This window comes from Melanerpes formicivorus, unplaced genomic scaffold (genome assembly GCF_026170545.1).
Source record: "Melanerpes formicivorus ecotype bairdi unplaced genomic scaffold, bMelFor1.0.p_v2 SCAF_171, whole genome shotgun sequence".
NCBI lineage: Eukaryota > Metazoa > Chordata > Aves > Piciformes > Picidae > Melanerpes > Melanerpes formicivorus.
In genome coordinates this window covers 250,745-269,923 of record NW_027142523.1, presented here as the reverse complement: position 1 = coordinate 269,923, position 19,179 = coordinate 250,745, and the positions used below count along the sequence as shown (strand labels likewise).

At 54.4% G+C, this 19,179-nt stretch overlaps 1 protein-coding gene across 2 annotated transcripts in view; it reads right to left on the bottom strand.

The window, feature by feature from the left end:
- Positions 1–17,205, bottom strand: part of ATAD1 (ATPase family AAA domain containing 1) — a 32,321-nt gene extending 15,116 nt beyond the window's left edge. The window contains exons 1-5 of one of the 2 annotated variants that reach the window (XM_068169206.1): positions 17,093–17,205; positions 13,366–13,541; positions 3,370–3,468; positions 2,099–2,219; positions 355–555 (exon numbers count right to left, since the gene is read on the bottom strand). In XM_068169206.1, the coding sequence (XP_068025307.1) occupies positions 355–555; positions 2,099–2,219; positions 3,370–3,468; positions 13,366–13,527 (583 nt within the window). In that variant the 5' untranslated portion in view covers positions 13,528–13,541; positions 17,093–17,205. Of the gene's footprint in view, positions 1–354; positions 556–2,098; positions 2,220–3,369; positions 3,469–13,365; positions 13,542–16,434; positions 16,670–17,092 lie in introns of those variants that run through there. The other variant, XM_068169204.1, reaches the window with a different exon arrangement.
- Positions 17,206–19,179: the final 1,974 nt, after the last annotated feature.

Genomic DNA, 19,179 nt, shown 5'->3' with positions numbered 1-19,179 from the left:
TTAGGAAGGGCCTGGCTGAGGCCCTGGGTGCCATGGTTTGGTTGCTCAGATGGTGCTGGGCGGTAGGTTGGGCTGGATGATCTCTGAGGTCTCTTCCGAGCTGGTTCATTCTGTTCTATTCTACTCCCCACAGCCCTTCTAATGCACCCCAGGAGTCCTTTGGCCTTCTTGGCCACAAGAGCACATTGCTGGCTCATGGTCTACCTCCCATCCCCCAGCACCCCCAGCTCCTTGTCCCCTTCACTGCCCTCCAGCAGGTCACTCCCCAGCCCCTCCTGCTCCCCTGAACCTCCTCCTGCTCGAGTCACCCCCAAGCACCCCGGCCCAAGCCCCGAGGCCCAGCTGGATGCTTACCAATTTCATCAATGAAAATGATGGATGGCTGGAGCTTGATGGCAAGGGAGAAGACAGCAGCAGCCAGCTTCTGGGACTCCCCATACCACTTGTCAGTGAGGGTGGAGGACTGGAGGTTGATGAAGCGGCAGCCTGCCTCCTTGGCCGTCGCCTTGGCGATCAAGGTCTTGCCGCAGCCGGGAGGGCCGTAGAGAAGGACCCCTGGGGGGGAAAGGAGGAGCTGGGAACACTCCCTGCCTGCTGGGCAGGCCTGAGCCACCCTCAGCTCACACATCACACCATCAACCAGGCTGGAAAAGAGCCCAGAGATCATGGAGGCCAAGCTGCCTCCCAGCACCTCCTGACAGCCGAAGCAGGGCTCCAAGCGCCACACCCGGCCCCTGCTGGCACACCTCCCGGCGTGGGGCTCTTGTTCTCCTGCCCCATGACCAGGAGGGGAGATTTACATGAGGCATTGGGGGAAAAAAACCCAAGTTCACAGACCCACAGAATTTCAGGGGCTAGAAAGGGAGCTCCAAAGCTCATCCCATGCAGCCCCCTGCCAGAGCAGGCTCACCAGCAGCAGGTCACAGGGGAGCTGAGAGAGAGCCATCGCTCGCTTGCTGCCAGGGGACACCAGAGCAGAGCTCTCTCTGCTGCCTTCCTTTGGAAGGAATCAAATGTTTCAGCTTTCCTTTCTTTCCCCTGTGGGGCTCTGAGGTTAGCAATGCTCAAGTACACAGCAGGCTGAGGGAGTTGGGGCTGTGCAGCTCGGGAGGGAAGGCTCTGGAGGGGCTGGAAGGTGTCCAGAGCAGGGCCAGGAGGAGGAGCAGAGGGCTGGAGCTGCTCTGCTCTGCAGACAGCCTGAGAGAGTTGGGCTTGTGCAGGCTGGAGAGGAGAAGGCTCCCAGGAGCCCTTCTGGTGGCCTTCCAGGATCTGCAGGGGGCTGCAAGCAAGCTGGGGAGGGACTTTGGAGAGTGTCAGGGAGGGAGAGGGGTCTGGGACACCTCTGAGGGGGGCAGCAATCAGGCCTGGGACAGGGAGCCAGCAATGGGCACTGGCAGCCCAGAAGGCCAAGGGCAGCTCAGCTGCCAGTGCCCATTGCCAGAGGTGGAGGGAGAGGATCCTGCCCCTCTGCTGTGGGGTGTGAGGGAGGGATAGGAGTGGGGGGGATGAAGCAAAAGGAGAAGTGGGGAGCTGAAGCTTGGCTGTGAGGAAGAAGTTGTTGGCCAGGAGGGTGGTGAGAGCCTGGCCCAGGCTGCCCAGGGAGGTGGTGGAAGCCTCCTGCCTGGAGGTGTTTGCAGCCAGGCTGAAGGTGGCTGTGAGCAACCTGCTGTGGTGTGAGGTGTCCCTGCCCATGGCAGGGGTTTGGCACTGGCTGAGCCTTGGGGTCCCTTCCAGCCCTGAGAATTTTATGATTCTATGAATCAGAGAATGGTTTGGCTTGGAAGGGAGCTCCAAAGCTCATCCAGTTCAAACCCCTGCAGTCAGCAGGGACATCCTCCACTAGATCAGGTTGCCCAGAGCTTTGGGGGGGGTGTGCAGAAAGCAAAACCTGACAATTCAGGGTGTTGAAAATGCAGCCTCTAGAGGTGAGTGCAGCAAAATGTCACATTAATCTCTGCAAGGCAGTTATGGCTTCATTATTAAGACAAAACTTGCTCACCACAGCTTGGTTTCATGCAAGACACACAAAAAGGGAGAACCTGAGGATCTTCCCTGCTCCTAAAGGCCAAGATAGGATTCTGTACCCTTTCCTTCCTACCTTTGGGTGGCTGTAGGAGCCTGGAGTTCTCAAACAGGTACTTCTTCTTGATGGGCAAAATGACAGTGTCTTTCAAGTCTGTAATGACATCATCCAAGCCTGCAATATCACTCCAGGTCACCTAAGGTGGACAAGCAGTGTTAGAAGTGCTCAGCACACACCCTGCCCACACAAAGCTGAGAAGTGCTGCAAGGCCTCTAAAACCAAAGCCAAACCAAGCAACCCTGTGACAACTCAGGCTAAAAAGCTTTGCTCTCAGCAAAGCCCTTTCAGGTTTCAATTAATGAATGAAAAGCAAGGCACTTCCATAGATGCAGAAAGAGGGCAAATAAAGCAATCCAAAGGCAAAAGAGATCTTCCATGGCAGCTGTGCAGCTGACACCCAGCTGAGTGCTGTGGCTGATCAGAATCAAGGAGCTGGAGGGCATCCAGAGGGACCTGGCCAGGCTGCAGAGCTGGCTGAGGAGAGCCTCAGGAGGTGCAGCAAGGCCAAGGGCAAGGTCCTGCACCTAGCTCTGGGCACCCCTCAGAATCAATCCAGGCTGGGGGGGATGAGACTGAGAGCAGCCCTGCAGAGAAGGCCTTGGGGGTGCTGGGGGGGAGGAGCAGGGCAGGAGCCACCAATGGGCACTGGCAGCACAGGAGGCCAAGGGCAGCCTGGGCTGCAGCCAAAGCAGTGTGGCCAGAGCTGGAGAGAGGATCCTGCCCCTCTGCTCTGCTCTGGGGAGACCTCACCTGCAGGGCTGGGGCCAGCTCAGGGGACTACAACACAAGAGAGACATAGACCTGATGCTGTCCTCCTCTAAACCCACTCCAAAATTATCATAGGGCTGGAAGCCTCCTCCTGTAGGGCCAGGCTGGGAGAGCTGGGGCTGTTCAGCCTGGAGAGGAGAAGGATCCAGGAGACCTCAGAGCTGCAGTTCAGTATCTGCAGGGCAGCTCCAGGCAGGCTGGGGAGGGACTATCCAGAAGGGGCTGTGGGGATGGGAGCAGGGGCAAGGGTTTGGAAGTGGAGCAGGGCAGAGTCAGGTTGGAGCTCAGGAGGAAGCTCTGCACAGGGAGGCTGGGGAGACCCTGGCACAGGCTGCCCAGGGAGGTGGTGGAGGCTCCATGGCTGGAGCCATTCAGGCTCAGCCTGGCTGTGTCCCTGGGCAGCCTGCTCTGGCTGCAGCTGTCCCTGTGCCTGCAGGGGGTTGCACAGATGCCCTTGGAGGCTCCCTTCCACCCAAGTGCCAGCTGGAAAGGGCTCTCCTCAGGAAGCAGATGCTTACATGCATGTTGAGGGGGTCCACCAGGTGGGCAGCGATGCTCATTTCGTACTCGGTGAGCTTGACGTTCTTCACCCCGATCTGCTTCATCAGCTTCTCAGCCTGGGGAGGGGGCAAGGAAAGCACCCACAGCATCAGAGACAACTCTCAGCTTCAGTGCACATTCTGGGGGGGTTGTTTAAAGAACTGCTGGAGGGAGTCTGCAAAGCTTCTCTGTAGGTCACAGCTGAAGAGGAGTGCAATCAGCAGAAGGTTCTCCTATGGCTTCCTATCGCTGAGTCCTCTCTCAGTTCCCATCAAGTCAGTGTCTCCCCACCCCCCCAGCACACACCCAGCATGGCCTGGAAAGCAACAAAACTACCCAGCAAAACACTAGAGTTTACTCTCCAGGAGAGGTTTGCAGACACACAGCTAAACCCAGCTCGAACATCCTTTCCAGAAGGGCTTCCCAAGCAGCTGTGCTACACTTCCAAACTGCCCCGCAGGCCTCAAAGGGTTGTGCAAGGTTTAGCTGCACAGCTTGAAACCTGTCATGAAACACAGCTCTGGAGTGCTGGGCATGCTCCCTGCCTCCATTCACAGCCCTGGAAAGGCACACACACACACACATACACACACACTCCCCTGGGAGATGGAGTTGAGGTGTTCCAGAAAGCATGCTGCACTTACTCTGCACTGCACCAGGAAGAGGTCAACCTCAGCATCACTCCAAAGCCCAGCATGGTCAGCTTGGGAGGGACCTCTGGGGAGCATCCAGTCCAACTCCCCTGCTCCAGCAGCACAGTGCCCAGAGGGGGTTGGAAGCTCTCCACACCAGGAGACTCCACAACCTCTCTGGGCAGCCTGCTCCAGGCCTCCAGCAGCCTCACAACAAACAACTTTCTCCTCCTGCTCAGCTCCAGCCTCCTGCCTGCCACTCTGTGCCCCTTGCCCCTTGGCCTGGCCCTGGGCACCACTCAGCAGAGCCTGGCCCCAGCCTCTTGCCCCCCACAGCTCCTTTAGCTCTTGCTGAGCATTGCTCAGCTGCCCTCTGGGGCTGTTCTTCTGCAGGCGCTCAGCCCCAGGGCTCTCAGCCTCTGCTGCTCCCAGAGTTGCTCCAGGCCCTGCTCTTTGCCAGGCCCTTGAGAAGCTGCTCAGTCTCCAGCCTGAAACCTCTCAGCCTTTGCCATCTGTGCTTTCTGTGACTGGGTTGCAATGCTCCCCTCTCCATCAGCTCTTGGGAAATTCTCCTCTTCCTCCTCTCTCCACCTTCTGCTGGAAACTCTTTCAGCAGGCTCTCTAAAGACTGACTAGAGCCTAGAGAGCAGATCTGCTGAGGAGCTTTGCAACACAGTGTTTGCTTCCCATGAGCAGCCTTGCAGCCTGGCCTGGACACTCTGCAGCAGTTCCCTGGCTCCCTGGGACTGGAGAGCACAGAACTGGCCCCAGGATTCTTGATACAGCCTCATTATTATTTGTTGTTTCACAGAACTCTGACCCTTGGTTCTAGGCAGCCCAAGTTTCCCCCCCGTCCCCTCAGGTTCAAAGGAAAAGTTATTTGTTGCCTCACAGCACTTCCACAAACCAAGTTTCTCCTCAGACATAAACCTATGGTTTAGCAATAGTGTGGCCAGCAGCAGCAGGGAAGTCACTCTGCCCTGTGCCACACCTTGAGTCCTGTGTCCAGCACTGGGCTCCTCAGGTTAGGAAAGAGGTTGAGCTGCTGGAAGGTGTCCAGAGAAGGGCAAGAAAGCTGGGGAGGGGTCTGGGGCACAGCCCTGTGAGGAGAGGCTGAGGGAGCTGGGGTTGCTTAGCCTGCAGAAGAGGAGGCTCAGGGGAGACCTTCTTGCTCTCTCCAACTGCCTGCAGGGAGGTTGTAGCCAGGTGGGGGTTGGGCTCTGCTCCCAGGCAAGCAGCACCAGAACAAGAGGACACAGTCTCAAGCTGTGCCAGGGGAGGTTCAGGCTGGAGGTTAGGAAGAAGTTCTTCCCAGAGAGAGAGATTGGCCCTGGGGATGTGCTGCCCAGGGAGGTGGTGGAGTCCCCATCCCTGGAGGTGTTTAGGAAGAGTCTGGATGTGGCCCTTGGAGCCATGGCTTAGTGGATCAGATGGTGCTGGGGGGTAGGTTGGACTTGATGATCTCGAAGGTCTTTTGCAGCCTGGTTCATTCTGTGTTCTGTCTCTTCCAAGCCAAAGCAGCACCAGAACAAGAGAACACAGTCTCAAGCTGTGCCAGGGGAGGTTTGGGCTGGAGGTGAGGAGAAAGTTCTTCCCAGCAAGAGAGATTGGCCATTGGGATGTGCTGCCCAGGGAGGTGGTGGAGTCCCCATCCCTGGGGGTGTTCAGGAGGTGTGACCGGTTGAGACTGTCCCCTTAAGAAAGGGAATATGGTGGACGGAAGTTGGTAAAGGAAAAGAACAATCTAAACTAATTTCATTGGTAGAGTGGGAGGAAGCACCTTCTGAACTGGGAGTGCAGGAGGGTATCCTGGGCATTCCGGCACTTCTCTATCAGTCTTTCTTCCGCTCCTCCGCCGAGCAGCAGCTCTCTCTGTGCTGGGCTTTCGGCCAAGGCTTGACCTTGAAAACTGATAAAACTGCAAGGCCCGTATTAACTGCTTTCCAATTAACACATAACTGCTTCCAACTTCTTTCTCTTTCTCTCTCTTTTCTTTCTCCTTCTAACCCGCTCTGGGGAAAGGGGGAGAGAAGGGGGAGCAGAGGTGGGGAACCCCCTCAGCAGGGGGGGGAACTCTCATTTCTGTGCTGCTTTGTTGTATATTTCTGTATATACTGTGAATATTGTAAATCTTGTATGTATTTCCCTGCGTTTCCCTGCTTTGTAAATATACAGCCCCCATTGCTTTGCTAATTCAGCTGTGAGGTTTTTTTCCCTTTCCCTTCAAAATTTTCTTTCCCTTTACTTTACAGGGGGGAGGGAGGAGGCTTTTGGGCCTTACCCTTCCTACCCTACAACATTTTTTTTTCCTTGGCTTACCCAACATGGGGCAGATAATTAGTTTCATTTATTACTTGATTGATTTAGTGTTTTCTAGCTGAATTAGCAAACATGAAGGTGTTGTGGTTTGTGGAGCGATTATTCTTTTCAATTTTTGGGGCTCTGGTTTACAGATATTGTTTGGGTTTGATTTTGGATTACCTGGGTAAATATTTGGTGCGGACAATTTATATGTGGGTTATGTAGAGAGTTACGTTGTGGTACGGAAAATGTATTGATTTATTATGGCCAGCGAGATACAGAAATGTTACCTCACCACTCTCCCAACTGAGATAAAGGGTTTTAAGATTCCACCGGAGGAAAGAGTAACTTTAGGTGATGGCTGGGACCCAAAGGTGATTTATTTGGTGTCTGTGATTCTGCTGCTGGTGATAATTAACGTGTATCTCCTGATTTCTTTGCGGCGAGAGAGAAAGGTGTCCAGGGCGTGTTTTGTTATTAAAACTAGATCAAAAGGAAAACGCCGTGGCTCTGGGTCAGTCCCAGAGTCATCTAGCGATGAGGAGTGTGGAGAATCTCTGTCAGTTAAAAAGAGGGCAAAAAAGTTAATTGGTAAAGCAGCTCTAAATGACTTTGCTGATTCTGGCAAGCTGCCAAGGGTGGCGGCTGGTATCAACATGGCGCCTACTCCTTCTCCTCCTCCTTCTTCTCCATCGGCCATTAATGGAGCAACGTCATTTCCGCCCACTCCCTCGGTGGGACGGGAAGTCACTGCCCCAGCAGCTGATTTATCTCAGGACCTGTCAGCTTCCATTAAGGTGGCTGTAAATTCAAACACAGCTCCAGTTAAGCTGGCTGTTTTAAAGACTAGAAGTACAAAGACCAAAGATGATGGAGAAGGAGAGCTGGAGACTGATCCTGGTGAGGGGCCCTCCACTCTAAGAAGTCCTGCTGAGGAAGAAGAGGAGGTTTGTTTTAAAGATCTAGCTAACCTAGTGAGAACAAAGCAGGATAGAGATGAAGCTAGGAAAGGAGCTGGCAAAGGTGGTTCTCAGCTTAAAGAGATCCTTGAGAAAATGACAGCAGGATTATTAGGACAAAAAGTTCAGGGAGAAGAAGAAGATGATATTTTAGAATGTTCCTCACCACGTTAGGAATTGCGAAATGTCCATAAAGATTTCACCAGGGCAGATAAGGAGCCAGTTCTAGCTTGGCTTAGTAGGTGTTATGATACAGGTGCTCCAGCTCTAACAGTTGGGGGACAAGTCAGCAGCTCAGTTGGGAACTCTCTCGAGGGATAATGGAATAGATAGATATCTAGGCGAAGCTCTCGGTAAGGTTAATCTGTGGATATGCCTTTTAATGGCGGTTGCCCTGAGATACCCTTCCCGAGATGATCTTCCATGGAATCCTAAACCCTGGACTACCATAGATGAGGGAATTAAGCGCTTGAGAGAATTTGCTGTTAGAGAGCTACTCTATGGTGAACATGAAACTCTGAATCCTGATGACATTCCTGTGGGTATTGGTCTTGCTAAAAAGATCATCAAACTTGCTCCTTCTAATTATGCAAACATTCTGGCAAGCAGAATTGTGTCAAGAAATTATGGTGGAGCTTCTCCTACGGTTGGCCAATTCAGTGATCAAATGAGACAATTGGAGGATAGCATGACACGTGGTTCTTTGGTTTCAGCCATTGAAACTCTGGGAAAATTGAGAGTTGCATGAAGGATCTGAAAGATTCCATATACCAATTGGCACAGAAGGATAATTCTAATTCTTCCTCCAGGTGGATACAAGTTTCATCTGTGAGGAATACACGTCCTCCAAGGAGGTCATTCCAAAACAGATCAAATCAAAACAGACCACCAAGGCAATCACGTAGGACTATTTGGATAACTCTGCGTGATCAGTTTGGTGAGAACATGAACCGCTGGGATGGCCAACCAACTTCTAATCTTTTCAGGAGACTGAGGGAATTGCAAAGTGGCAGAACCTGAGGTAGCAATACCAGAAGGGTAGCTGTTACTTCCACAGTTCCCCAGAACGACTCTTATGGCTCCAACAGTGGCTCCAGTTATAACATGCAAAGTTATAACCCTGCAAACTATGTGCAATGCACATGTGCGCATGTTCCCCATAACTAGGGGTGCCCTGCCTCCCGCCAGGGGGAGGAGAGGGATAACAGAGATAACAGAATCTATTGGGATGTGTACATCCAGTGGCCTGGCACTTCACAATTTTGGAAGTACAGGGCCTTGGTTGACACAGGAGCTCAGTGCACCATAATACCATCAAATTATCAGGGATCAGAGTCTATAACTATTCTGGGAGTCACTGGTGGATCTCAAGAGTTAAGTAAGGTAGAGGTTAATATAAGTTTAACTGGTAAACAATGGAGGAAGCATACAGTTGTGACCGGACCTGACGCACCTTGTATATTGGGAATTGATTTTCTGAGAGAAGGGCGTTTCAAAGACCCTAGAGGTTACAAATGGGCTTTTGGAGTAGCTTCTATAAAAATTGATGGACAAAAATTGAAGCTGTCTGCCAGACCTGAGCTTTCTGATGAATCTGCAGTTGTGGGACAACATAAGATACAGGACATTAAATTGCCGGTTGCTTCTCAGACTGCGCATCACAGACAATACAGAACCAACTGTGACTCTTTGTTGCCCATTCAGAATCTGATTCGTCAGTTGGAGAGTCAGAAAGTCGTCAGCAAAACTCATTCACCTTTCAACAGTCCAGTGTGGCCTGTGCGGAAGCAGAATGGAGACTGGTGTCTGACGGTCAACTACCGAGCCCTGAATGAAGTAACACCACCTATGAGTGCAGCAGTACCAGACATGATGGAGCTACAGTATGAGCTGGAATCCAAAGAGGCCAAATGGTATGCTACCATAGACATTGCTAATGCATTTTTCTCTATTCCCATAGCAGAGGAATGCAGGCCTCAGTTTGCTTTCACCTGGAGAGGAATCCAGTACACTTTCAACAGACTGCCAATGGGCTGGGTCCACAGCTCAAGCATCTGTCATGCAGTGATCCACGATGCTCTGGAGAAAGGCGGTGCTCCAGAACACATCCAGTTCATCGATGATATCATCGTCTGGGGTAAAACTGCTGAGGAAGTCTTCGAGAAAGGTAACAAAATCATTGACATTCTTCTGGATGCAGGTTTTGCCATCAAGCAAGACAAGGTGAAAGGACCTACCACAGAGATTCAGTTTCTGGGAGTGCGGTGGCAGGATGGACGCCGACACATTCCAGTGGATGTTGTAAATAGAATCTCTACCATGGCAAGTCCCACAAACAAGCAAGAGACCCTACGTTTCTTGGGGATAGTGGGATTTTGGAGACTGCACATTCCTGGATACAGTCAGACTGTGAAACCTCTGTATGATGTGACTCGAAAGAGAAACCATTTCCACTGGGGACCTGAACAACAAGCAGCCTTTGACCAGATAAAGCAAGAAGTGATTCAAGCAATGGGTCTGGGACCTGTCCGAGATGGTCCAGACATTAAGAACATTTTGTACACGGCTGCAAGTGACAATGGTCCAACCTGGTGCTTGTGGCAAAAAGCTCCAGGTGAGACACGTGGACGACCTCTTGGTTTCTGGAGTCGAGGTTACAGAGGTTCAGAGGCTAATTATGCTCCAACAGAGAAAGAAATTTTAGCTGCCTATGAAGGAGTAAAAGCATCTTCTGAAGTGATTGGAACTGAATCACAACTTCTCTTAGCTCCCAGATTACCAGTTTTGAATTGGATGTTCAAAGGCAAAGGCTCCACACCACATCATGCCACAGACTCAACCTGGTCTAAGTGGATGGCTCTGATAACACAGAGAGCTCGAATGGGAAATCTTGAAAGACCTGGTCTAGTGGAGGTGATCTCAAGTTGGCCTGAAGGCATCGACTGTGCCAAACCTCCAGAGGAGAAAGTAGCTTGTGCTGAGGAAGCTCCTCCTTACAATGACCTTTCTGATGATGAAAAGAAAGATGCTTTGTTCACAGACGGTTCCTGCCGTCTTGTTGGAAACAAGCGAAGGTGGAAGTCTGCGGTGTGGAGTCCAACACGCCGAGTTGCAGAGGCGAAAGATGGAGAAGGAGAATCCAGTCAGTTCGCAGAGGTAAAAGCTGTCCAGCTAGCTCTCGACATAGCTGAATGTGAGAGATGGCCAAAGCTTTATCTCTACACCGACTCATGGATGGTAGCCAATGCTCTGTGGGGTTGGCTAAAGAACTGGAAGAAGAGTGGTTGGCAGAGAAAAGGAAAACCCATTTGGGCAGCCAACCTGTGGCAGGACATTGCTGATCGAATCGAGAGAATTCCAGTGAAAGTGAGACACATCGATGCTCACATTCCTAAGAGCAAAGCTACTGAGGAACAGCAACACAACCATCAGGCAGATCTAGCTGCAAGAGTTTCTCAAGTAGACATGGACTCTAATCTTGATCTCGACTGGAAACACCAAGGTGAGATATTCTTAGCTCGGTGGGCTCATGATTCGTCAGGACATCAAGGCAGAGATGCAACATACCAATGGGCTCGTGACAGATCCATAGACATTTCCATGGATGCTATCACACAGGTCATCCATGACTGTGACATTTGTGCTGCTATTAAGCAGGCAAAACGACTTAAGCCCTTGTGGTATGGTGACAGATGGTCCAAGTACAAGTGTGGTGAAGCTTGGCAGATTGACTACATCACTCTACCACGTTCTCGTTCTGGTAAGCAATACGTGCTTACTATGGTAGAGGCAAACACTGGATGGTTGGAAACTTATCCAGTTCCACATGCAACTGCACACAACACCATTCTCGGTCTGGAGAGACAGATCCTGTGGAGACACGGAACTCCAGAGAGGATTGAGTCAGACAACGGAACTCATTTCAAGAACAACCTTGTAAAGAGCTGGGCAAAAGAGCACGGTATTGAGTGGATATTCCACATTCCCTACTATGCACCAGCTGCAGGGAAGATTGAACGCTACAACGGTTTGTTGAAGACCACTCTCAAAGCCATGGGAGGTGGATCTTTGAAAAACTGGGAAAAACATTTAGCACAAGCAACCTGGCTGGTAAATAGTAGAGGTTCAGTGAACCGAGCTGGACCTGCACATTCCGATTTGCTACGGAAAGTAGAAGGTGATAGAGTTCCTGTTGTTAGAGAAAAGAATCTGTTAGGTAAAACTGTTTGGGTATTTTCACCCTCAGGAGAGGCTAAACCTGTCCGAGGGGTGGTCTCAGCTGAAGGTCCGGGTCACACTTATTGGGTAATGCAAGAGAATGGTGAAATTCAGTGTATTCCACAAAGAAATTTAACTTTAGCTGAAAGAGGTTAACTTTGAACTGTTGTACAGCTACATCGCGTCCAAAGGAAGAATCAACGAGGAATCTACGGTGCACGAACCCTGAGATCCCTGAGAGCCCTGAGTCAACTAAGAGACCCTGAGAATCCCTGTTTCCCTTTTCTTCACTTTGTCAGTGAAGAAATGAACTGTTTTCCATTTTTCTCATTTTCTGATTTTCTTGGACTTTTGAATCATCTACATCTGAGCATAGCCGGAATGGACTATGAACTTTACTCACGAACTGTAAATATCGTTTTGGATTGGATGGACAGTATGAACGGCCAATGAAATTGTTTAGAAGGGGTGGACTGTGGCCGGTTGACGTTGCCCCCTTAAGAAAGGGAATATGGTGGACGGAAGTTGGTAAATGAAAAGAACAATCTAAACTAATTTCATTGGTGAAGTGGGAGGAAGCACCTTCTGAACTGGGAGTGCAGGAGGGTATCCTGGAAATTCCAGCACTCTATCTTCAGTCTTGCTTCCGCTTCTCCTTCGGGCAGCAGCTTGCAGCTCCTGGGCTTTCGGCCAAGGTTTTGGCCTTGAAAAACTGATAAGCTACCAGGCCTGTATTAACTGCTTTCCAATTAACACAAGTGCTTCTAACCTTTTTTCTCCCTTTTCTTTCTCTTTCTAACCCACTCTGGGGAAAGGGGGAAAGAGGGGAGAGCGGAGGTGGGAAACCCCCCTCAGCAGAGGGGCGAACTCTCATTTCTGTGCTACTCTATTGTATATCTTTGTATATATTGTACATATTGTAAATTTGTATATATTCCCCTGCATATCCTACATTGCTTTGTAAATATACAGCTCCACTGCTTTGCTAATTCAGCTGTGAGTTTTTTTCCCTTTCCCTTCAATTTTCTTTCCCTTTACCTTACGGGGGGGAGGGAGGAGGTTTCTTGGCCTTACCCTTCCAACCCTACGACAGCAGTGCTGGGGAAAGGTCTGGAGAACAAACCCTAAGTGAATGCACAGCCAGCAGGGCCAGGGAGGGGGTTCTGCCCCTCTGCTCCACTCTGCTGAGCCCACAGCTGCAGCTCTGGGGCCAGTGCTGGAGCCCCCAGCACAGGAAGGCTCTGGAGGGGCTGGAAGGTGTCCAGAGCAGGGCCAGGAGGAGGAGCAGAGGGCTGGAGCTGCTCTGCTCTGCAGACAGCCTGAGAGAGTTGGGCTTGTGCAGGCTGGAGAGGAGAAGGCTCCCAGGAGCCCTTCTGGTGGCCTTCCAGGATCTGCAGGGGGCTGCAAGCAAGCTGGGGAGGGACTTTGGAGGGGGTGAGGGAGGGAGAGGGGTCTGGGACACCTCTGAGGGGGGCAGGAATCAGGCCTGGGCCAGGGAGCCAGCAATGGGCACTGGCAGCCCAGAAGGCCAAGGGCAGCTCAGCTGCCAGTGCCCATTGCCAGAGGTGGAGGGAGAGGATCCTGCCCCTCTGCTTTGGGGTGTCAGGAGGGATAGGAGTGGGGGGGCTGGAGCAAAAAGAGAAGTGGGGAGCTTGAGTTTGGCTGTGAGGAAGCCTCCTGCCTGGAGGTGTTTGCAGCCAGGCTGGAGGTGGCTGTGAGCAACCTGCTGTGGTGTGAGGTGTCCCTGCCCATGGCAGGGGCTTGGGGCTGGCTGAGCCTTGGGGTCCGTCCCAGGCCTCACAATTCTCTGTGATCCATGACTCCAGCAGCAGTGAGCAAGACAGCACTTCACAGCAAATCCTACCTGCTTCTGAGCTTCTACTTTCTGCTTTCTGGTGGGATCAATGGCATCCACCATCCACTTGATGGTGAAATAGGTCACAGCACCAAAGATGGTCAGCCTGAAGATCAAGCCCACCACTTCGTTCCGGCTCAGGGGGCGGGAGAAGGCTTCGGCGTTGACCATTCTGCCACTCAGCTCTGGGAGGAGTGAAGCACAAAGAGAAACAGAAAGGATGAAAGCTGAGCCAACATCTGCCTGCCAGTTACACACCACTGAATCAAGTTCACATGAATCACCTCAGGAGCACAGCCCCAGCAGATAAAGCTGGGTGTAGAGGCAGCAGGCAGGGAAATGGTTTCCTTTTCACTTTCAGGCATCAGAGAGGAAATGGCAGCAACAACCTGAGGCCCTGAGCCCTGGTGATGCAACAAGGTCCTGACTGCACCCTCCCCTTGAGAAACCTCTGCTCCTCTCAGCCACACAACACCTTAACCAAGGAGGAAAGGCTACTTTATCTCTGTGCCAAGTTACCTTCCATTGAAGAGAGACTACTGGTGGCTGTCACTGATCCAAGGATGCCAAGTCACTGACCACAGGACCACAGGGTGCTAGGGGCTGGGAGGGACCTCTCGAGAGCTTCCAGCCCAAGCCCCTGCCAGAGCAGCACCACAGAATCCAGCACAGGTCCCACAGGAACACATCCAGACAGGGCTGCAAAGGCTCCAGAGCAGGAGACTCCACAACCTCTCTGGGCAGCCTGCTCCAGGCCTCTGGGAGCCTCCCAGGCAAGAAGTTCCTCCTCCTGCTGAGCTGCAACCTCCTGGCCTGCACTTTCCATCCCTTGCCCCTTGGCCTATGCCAGGGCACAGTGAGCAGAGCCTGGCCCTGGCCCTTCCTTCCTGCCCCCCAGCCCTCAGCTCTTGAGAGACATTGAGCAGATCCCTCTCAGCCTTCTCCTCTCCAGCCTCAGCAGCCCCAGGGCTCTCAGCCTCTCCTCAGCAGCAGTGCTCCAGGCCCTTCAGCAGCCTTGCAGCCCTCCCTTGGACCTCCCCAGCAGATGCCTGTCCCTGCTGAGCTGGGGAGCCCAGAGCTGGCTGCAATCTTGCAGCTGGGGCCTCAGCAGGGCAGAGCAGAGGGGGAGGAGAAGCTCCCTGGCTCTGCTGGCCACACTCTGCTGAGTGCAGCCCAGGAGCCCCTTGGCCTTCTTGGCCCCCAGGGCACACTGCTGTGCCCTGCAGACCTTGCTGCCCCCCAGCAGTCCCAGGTGCTTCTCCTTGGGGCTGCTCTCCAGCAGATCCCCTCCCAGCTGTGCTGTTGCAGTTCACTCTTCCTGCCCAGCTGCAGGACTTACCCTTCCTGACCCTCATGAGATTCCCCTTTGCCCAGCTCTCCAGGCTGATAAACCCCAGAACTCCTTTCTCCCAGAGGAAGCTCAAAGGACAAGGCCCCACCTGCCACAGCAAGGAGCAACCCCTGGCTTGCATTTGAATCAAATGAGGTTAAGAGCTGGGAGCCTGCTCTGAGCAGAAGATATTTTGAGTTATTAATACCTGAAAATGCTGGATGTGGCACACAGCTACCGAGGGAGAAAGCTGGCTGCTGTACAAGCCAAACCCAGCAAGTACAGCAGCTGGGAGTGTGCTGCAGAGAGGGCAAAAACCCCCAAACAACAAACCCAACAGCCTAAACCACTGCAAAAACACCTGAGTGCTCTTTCCCCAATCTGCTTTCACCCTCAACTGTCAGTGTCTGCCACTGGAAAGTCCCTGAAGCTCTCCTCAGTCCCTGCCTGATTTTCCTGTTGCAAGGACAAAAGCAGTGGCAACCCCTTTGGCAGCTTCAAATGCTGCCTGGCTGCTGGCCAAAGGGAGCTGTCAGCCAGGGAATAGCCAGGCTGCCTACAGCCAAGATATCCTTGAATCCCCCCTTCTGCTGGCCCAGGAACCCAGAGCAAGGGGAAAGCACAACCAGGCAAACCACACACACACCCCCCCCAGTGCCCAAAGCAAATGCCAGGAGGAGACAGAGCCTGGGTTTGAAACCCAGAAAGAAATCTCTTCAGGGGGGACAAAGATAAGCAAATGTATGTACAGAAAGACAGGAAGGTGCCTGGAGAAGAGAAGGCTCCAGGGAGACTGCAGAGCAGCCTCCCAGCACCTGAGAGGGGCCTGGAGAAAACCAGGGAAGGGCTCGTAGGGATAGCATGAAATGGAATGGATTGAAGCTTGAGGAGGGGGGATGGAGAGTGGAGAGGAGGAAGAGATTGTTGAGAGTGAGGCTGGGGAGACTCTGGCACAGGCTGCCCAGGGAGGCTGTGGCTGCCTCCTGCCTGGAGGGGTTGCAGGCCAGGCTGGATGAGGCCTGGAGCAGCCGGGGCTGGTGGGAGGGGTCCCTGCCCATGGCAGGGGCTTGGAGCTGGATGAGCTCTGAGGTGCCTTCCAACCCCAACCCAAGCATTCCCTGAATCTACAAACTCAGCTCAAGGCAATGCCACAGCAGAGGTTCTGTCTGAGAAGGATTTGGCAGGCTGGTGTTGGGAGAAGCCTCACCATGCCTCTACCAAAAGACATCAGCAGCTTGCTGCTGTAGTTCAGTGTGGCTCACTACAACAGCTGGGGGAGGTTTATGTCTCCAAACTATTGAGAAATGTAAAATCAAAGGCCCTGGCTCTGCATATCTGCCAGAGAACACAAACTAAACCTGCCTGCTTAGCCATCCAACCCAGGCACACAGACCCACAGAGCTGGCAGGGCTGGCAGGGACCCCAAGGCTCAGCCAGCTCCAAGTCCCCTGCCATGGGCAGGGACACCTCACACCACAGCAGGTTGCTCACAGCCACCTCCAGCCTGGCTGCAAACACCTCCAGGCAGGAGGCTTCCACCACCTCCCTGGGCAACCTGGGCCAGGCTCTCAGAGCTGGAAGATTCTGCACCCTCTCTTCAGCCAGAGTTATTAAAATAAGAGGCTCAGATACCCAGTGAGCAAGGAAAAACGCTTCCAAGCCCCTTCCCCCACAAACCAACCCGCTTTGTACACAGTCCCTGCCCCTTCGACAGGAGGGAAGCACAACCGAAGGGAAGCTCCGCTTACCCCGCATGAATTTCAGCGTTTGTTTCCTCGGCAGATTGCCGAGACAGCGAGAAGGGCAGCCGAGTGAAGAGCAGAGCCTGGCTCCGCAGGGCCACGGCTGTCTCGGCTCAGCCCTGCTTGTCCCTTCGCCAACGCTCCCAGCACGAAAAGGAAACCAAAAGCATCGGCGCGGGGCCGGCTGCTGCGCTACCCCCGCGGGGAAGCCTCGCTCGCTGCCGGGAAACCCCTGCCCCTTCCCGAGCCCGCAGGCCACCGCACCCCCTGCCCTTTCAAGGACTCGGCCGTGCTCCTTGCCTGGCCCGCGGGGCTGCCCGCGGCAGGCGGCCGGCTCCCGCTCCGGCCGCCGAGACCTGGCGGGGCCGGAGCTGACCGGGGCGGGACGGGGCAGGGCGGCCCTGCCGAGCCGTGCCGGCAGCGGGGCCTCCCGAGAGCGGGAGGGAGGGCAGGAGCAGGGCCCCGGCAGACTCTGGCTCTGCCGAAGCCGCTGCGGCGGCTGCCCGGGGCCCGGCCACGGCGGTGAGGCGAGGACGGCTGTGCCGCGCCGTGCTGTGCCGCGCTGTGCCGCGCCGTGACCTTCCCGCCGCCCGGCGGGTGCACGCGCAGCGGCAGGCGGAGCCGCGCAGCGCCCGGCCGCGGCCCTCCCCTCCAGGGCACTCACCCTTCGGGCTGCTCTCACGGACAAGGCGCCGGCGGCGGCCGCAGGGACACAGGAGGGCGCCGGAAGGCGGCGGCGGCAGCGCGGGTCGCGGCTGGGAGGCGCTGCGTCCCCTGCCTGTCCCCTGCCTCTCCCCTCCGGCCGGCTCCCCGCACCCCCGCAACAAGGTTCCGCCCGCCGGCACGGCCCGGCCCCCGCCTCCCCCAGCCGCACGGCGTCTGGCACAGAGCCTGGGAGCGCTTCTCGGCTCTGCTGGGACCACAGCTGCAGCTCTGGGGCCAGTGCTGGAGCCCCCAGCACAGGAAGGCTCTGGAGGGGCTGGAAGGTGTCCAGAGCAGGGCCAGGAGGAGGAGCAGAGGGCTGGAGCTGCTCTGCTCTGCAGACAGCCTGAGAGAGTTGGGCTTGTGCAGGCTGGAGAGGAGAAGGCTCCCAGGAGCCCTTCTGGTGGCCTTCCAGGATCTGCAGGGGGCTGCAAGCAAGCTGGGGAGGGACTTTGGAGGGGGTGAGGGAGGGATAGGAGTTGGGGGGATGGAGCAAAAGGAGAAGTGGGGAGCTGGAGCTTGGCTGTGAGGAAGAAGTTGTTGGCCAGGAGGGTGGTGAGAGCCTGGCCCAGGTTGCCCAGGGAGGTGGTGGAAGCCTCCTGGCTGGAGGTGTTTGCAGCCAGGCTGGAGGTGGCTGTGAGCAACCTGCTGTGGTGTGAGGTGTCCCTGCCCATGGCAGGGGGTTGGGGCTGGCTGAGCTTTGGGGTCCCTGCCAGCTCTGTGATTCCACACCTGCCCCTCAAGAGACACAGTGTGCCCTCTGGGGAGCAGTGTCATAGAATCCAAGAGTCACAGCATCACCGAGGCCGGAAAAGACCTCCAGGATCATCGAGTCCAACCATAACCCTACCACCATGACAACTAAACCATATCCTGAAGCACCACAGCTACAGCTTCCTGAGCATCTCCAGGCATGGCAACTCCATCACCTCCCTGGGCAACCAGTGCCTGACCACTCTCTCAGTGAAGATGTTTTTCCTGATGTCCAATCTAAACCCCTTTCCCCTCCCCAGCACAACTTCAACTCATTTCTCATTACTAGCTACATGGGAGAGGAGACCAACACCAGCCTCACTCCAACCTCCTTTCAGGCAGTTGTAGAGAATAATGTGGTCCCCCACAGCCTTCTCCACACCAAACAACCCCAGCTCCCTCAGCCTCTCCTCAGATGATACCCTCCAAACCCTCCACCAACCTTGCTGCTCTCCTCTGGACACACTCCAGGACCTCAATCACAGCTCACAGGATGTGAGGGGTTGGGAGGGACCTCTGGAGAGCTTCCAGCCCAAGCCCCCTGCCAGAGCAGGAGCAGAGAATCCAGCACAGGTCCCACAGGAACACATCCAGACAGTGCTGCAAAGGCTCCAGAGCAGGAGACTCCACAACCTCTCTGGGCAGCCTGCTCCAGGCCTCTGGGAGCCTCCCAGGCAAGAAGTTCCTCCTCCTGCTGAGCTGCAACCTCCTGGGTTGCAGTTTTCAGCCATTGCCCTTTGGCCTATCCCAGGGCAGGAGTTTTTTGCTATGCTGTGGTGCCCAGAACAGAACACACCACAGCAATCTACAGGGGCACCATCACCACCATCACTACCCTACTCCTACTGGCCACACTGGTTTTGGTCCAGGCCAGGATGCCTTTGGCCTACTTGGCCACCTGTGCACGCTGCTGGCTCATGTTCAGCTAGCCAACCACCAGCACCCCCAGGTCCTTTTCCACCAGCCTGCTTTCCAGCCACTCTGCCCCAAGCCTGTAGTATTGCTAGGGGTTGTTGTGACCCAAGTGCAGGACTCAGCACTTGCTCTTGTTAAATCTCTTTCCCTTCATCTCAGTTCATTGATTTAACCTGTCCAGATCTCTCTGCAGAGCCTTCCTGCCCTCAAGCACAGCAACACTTGATCTGCTTGGGAGGTTCTCCTCCCCCTCTGCTCTGCCCTGCTGAGGCCCCAGCTGCAAGATTGCAGCCAGCTCTGGGCTCCCCAGCTCAGCAGGGACAGGGATCTGCTGGGGAGAGGCCAAGGGAGGGCTGCAAGGCTGCTGAAGGGCCTGGAGCA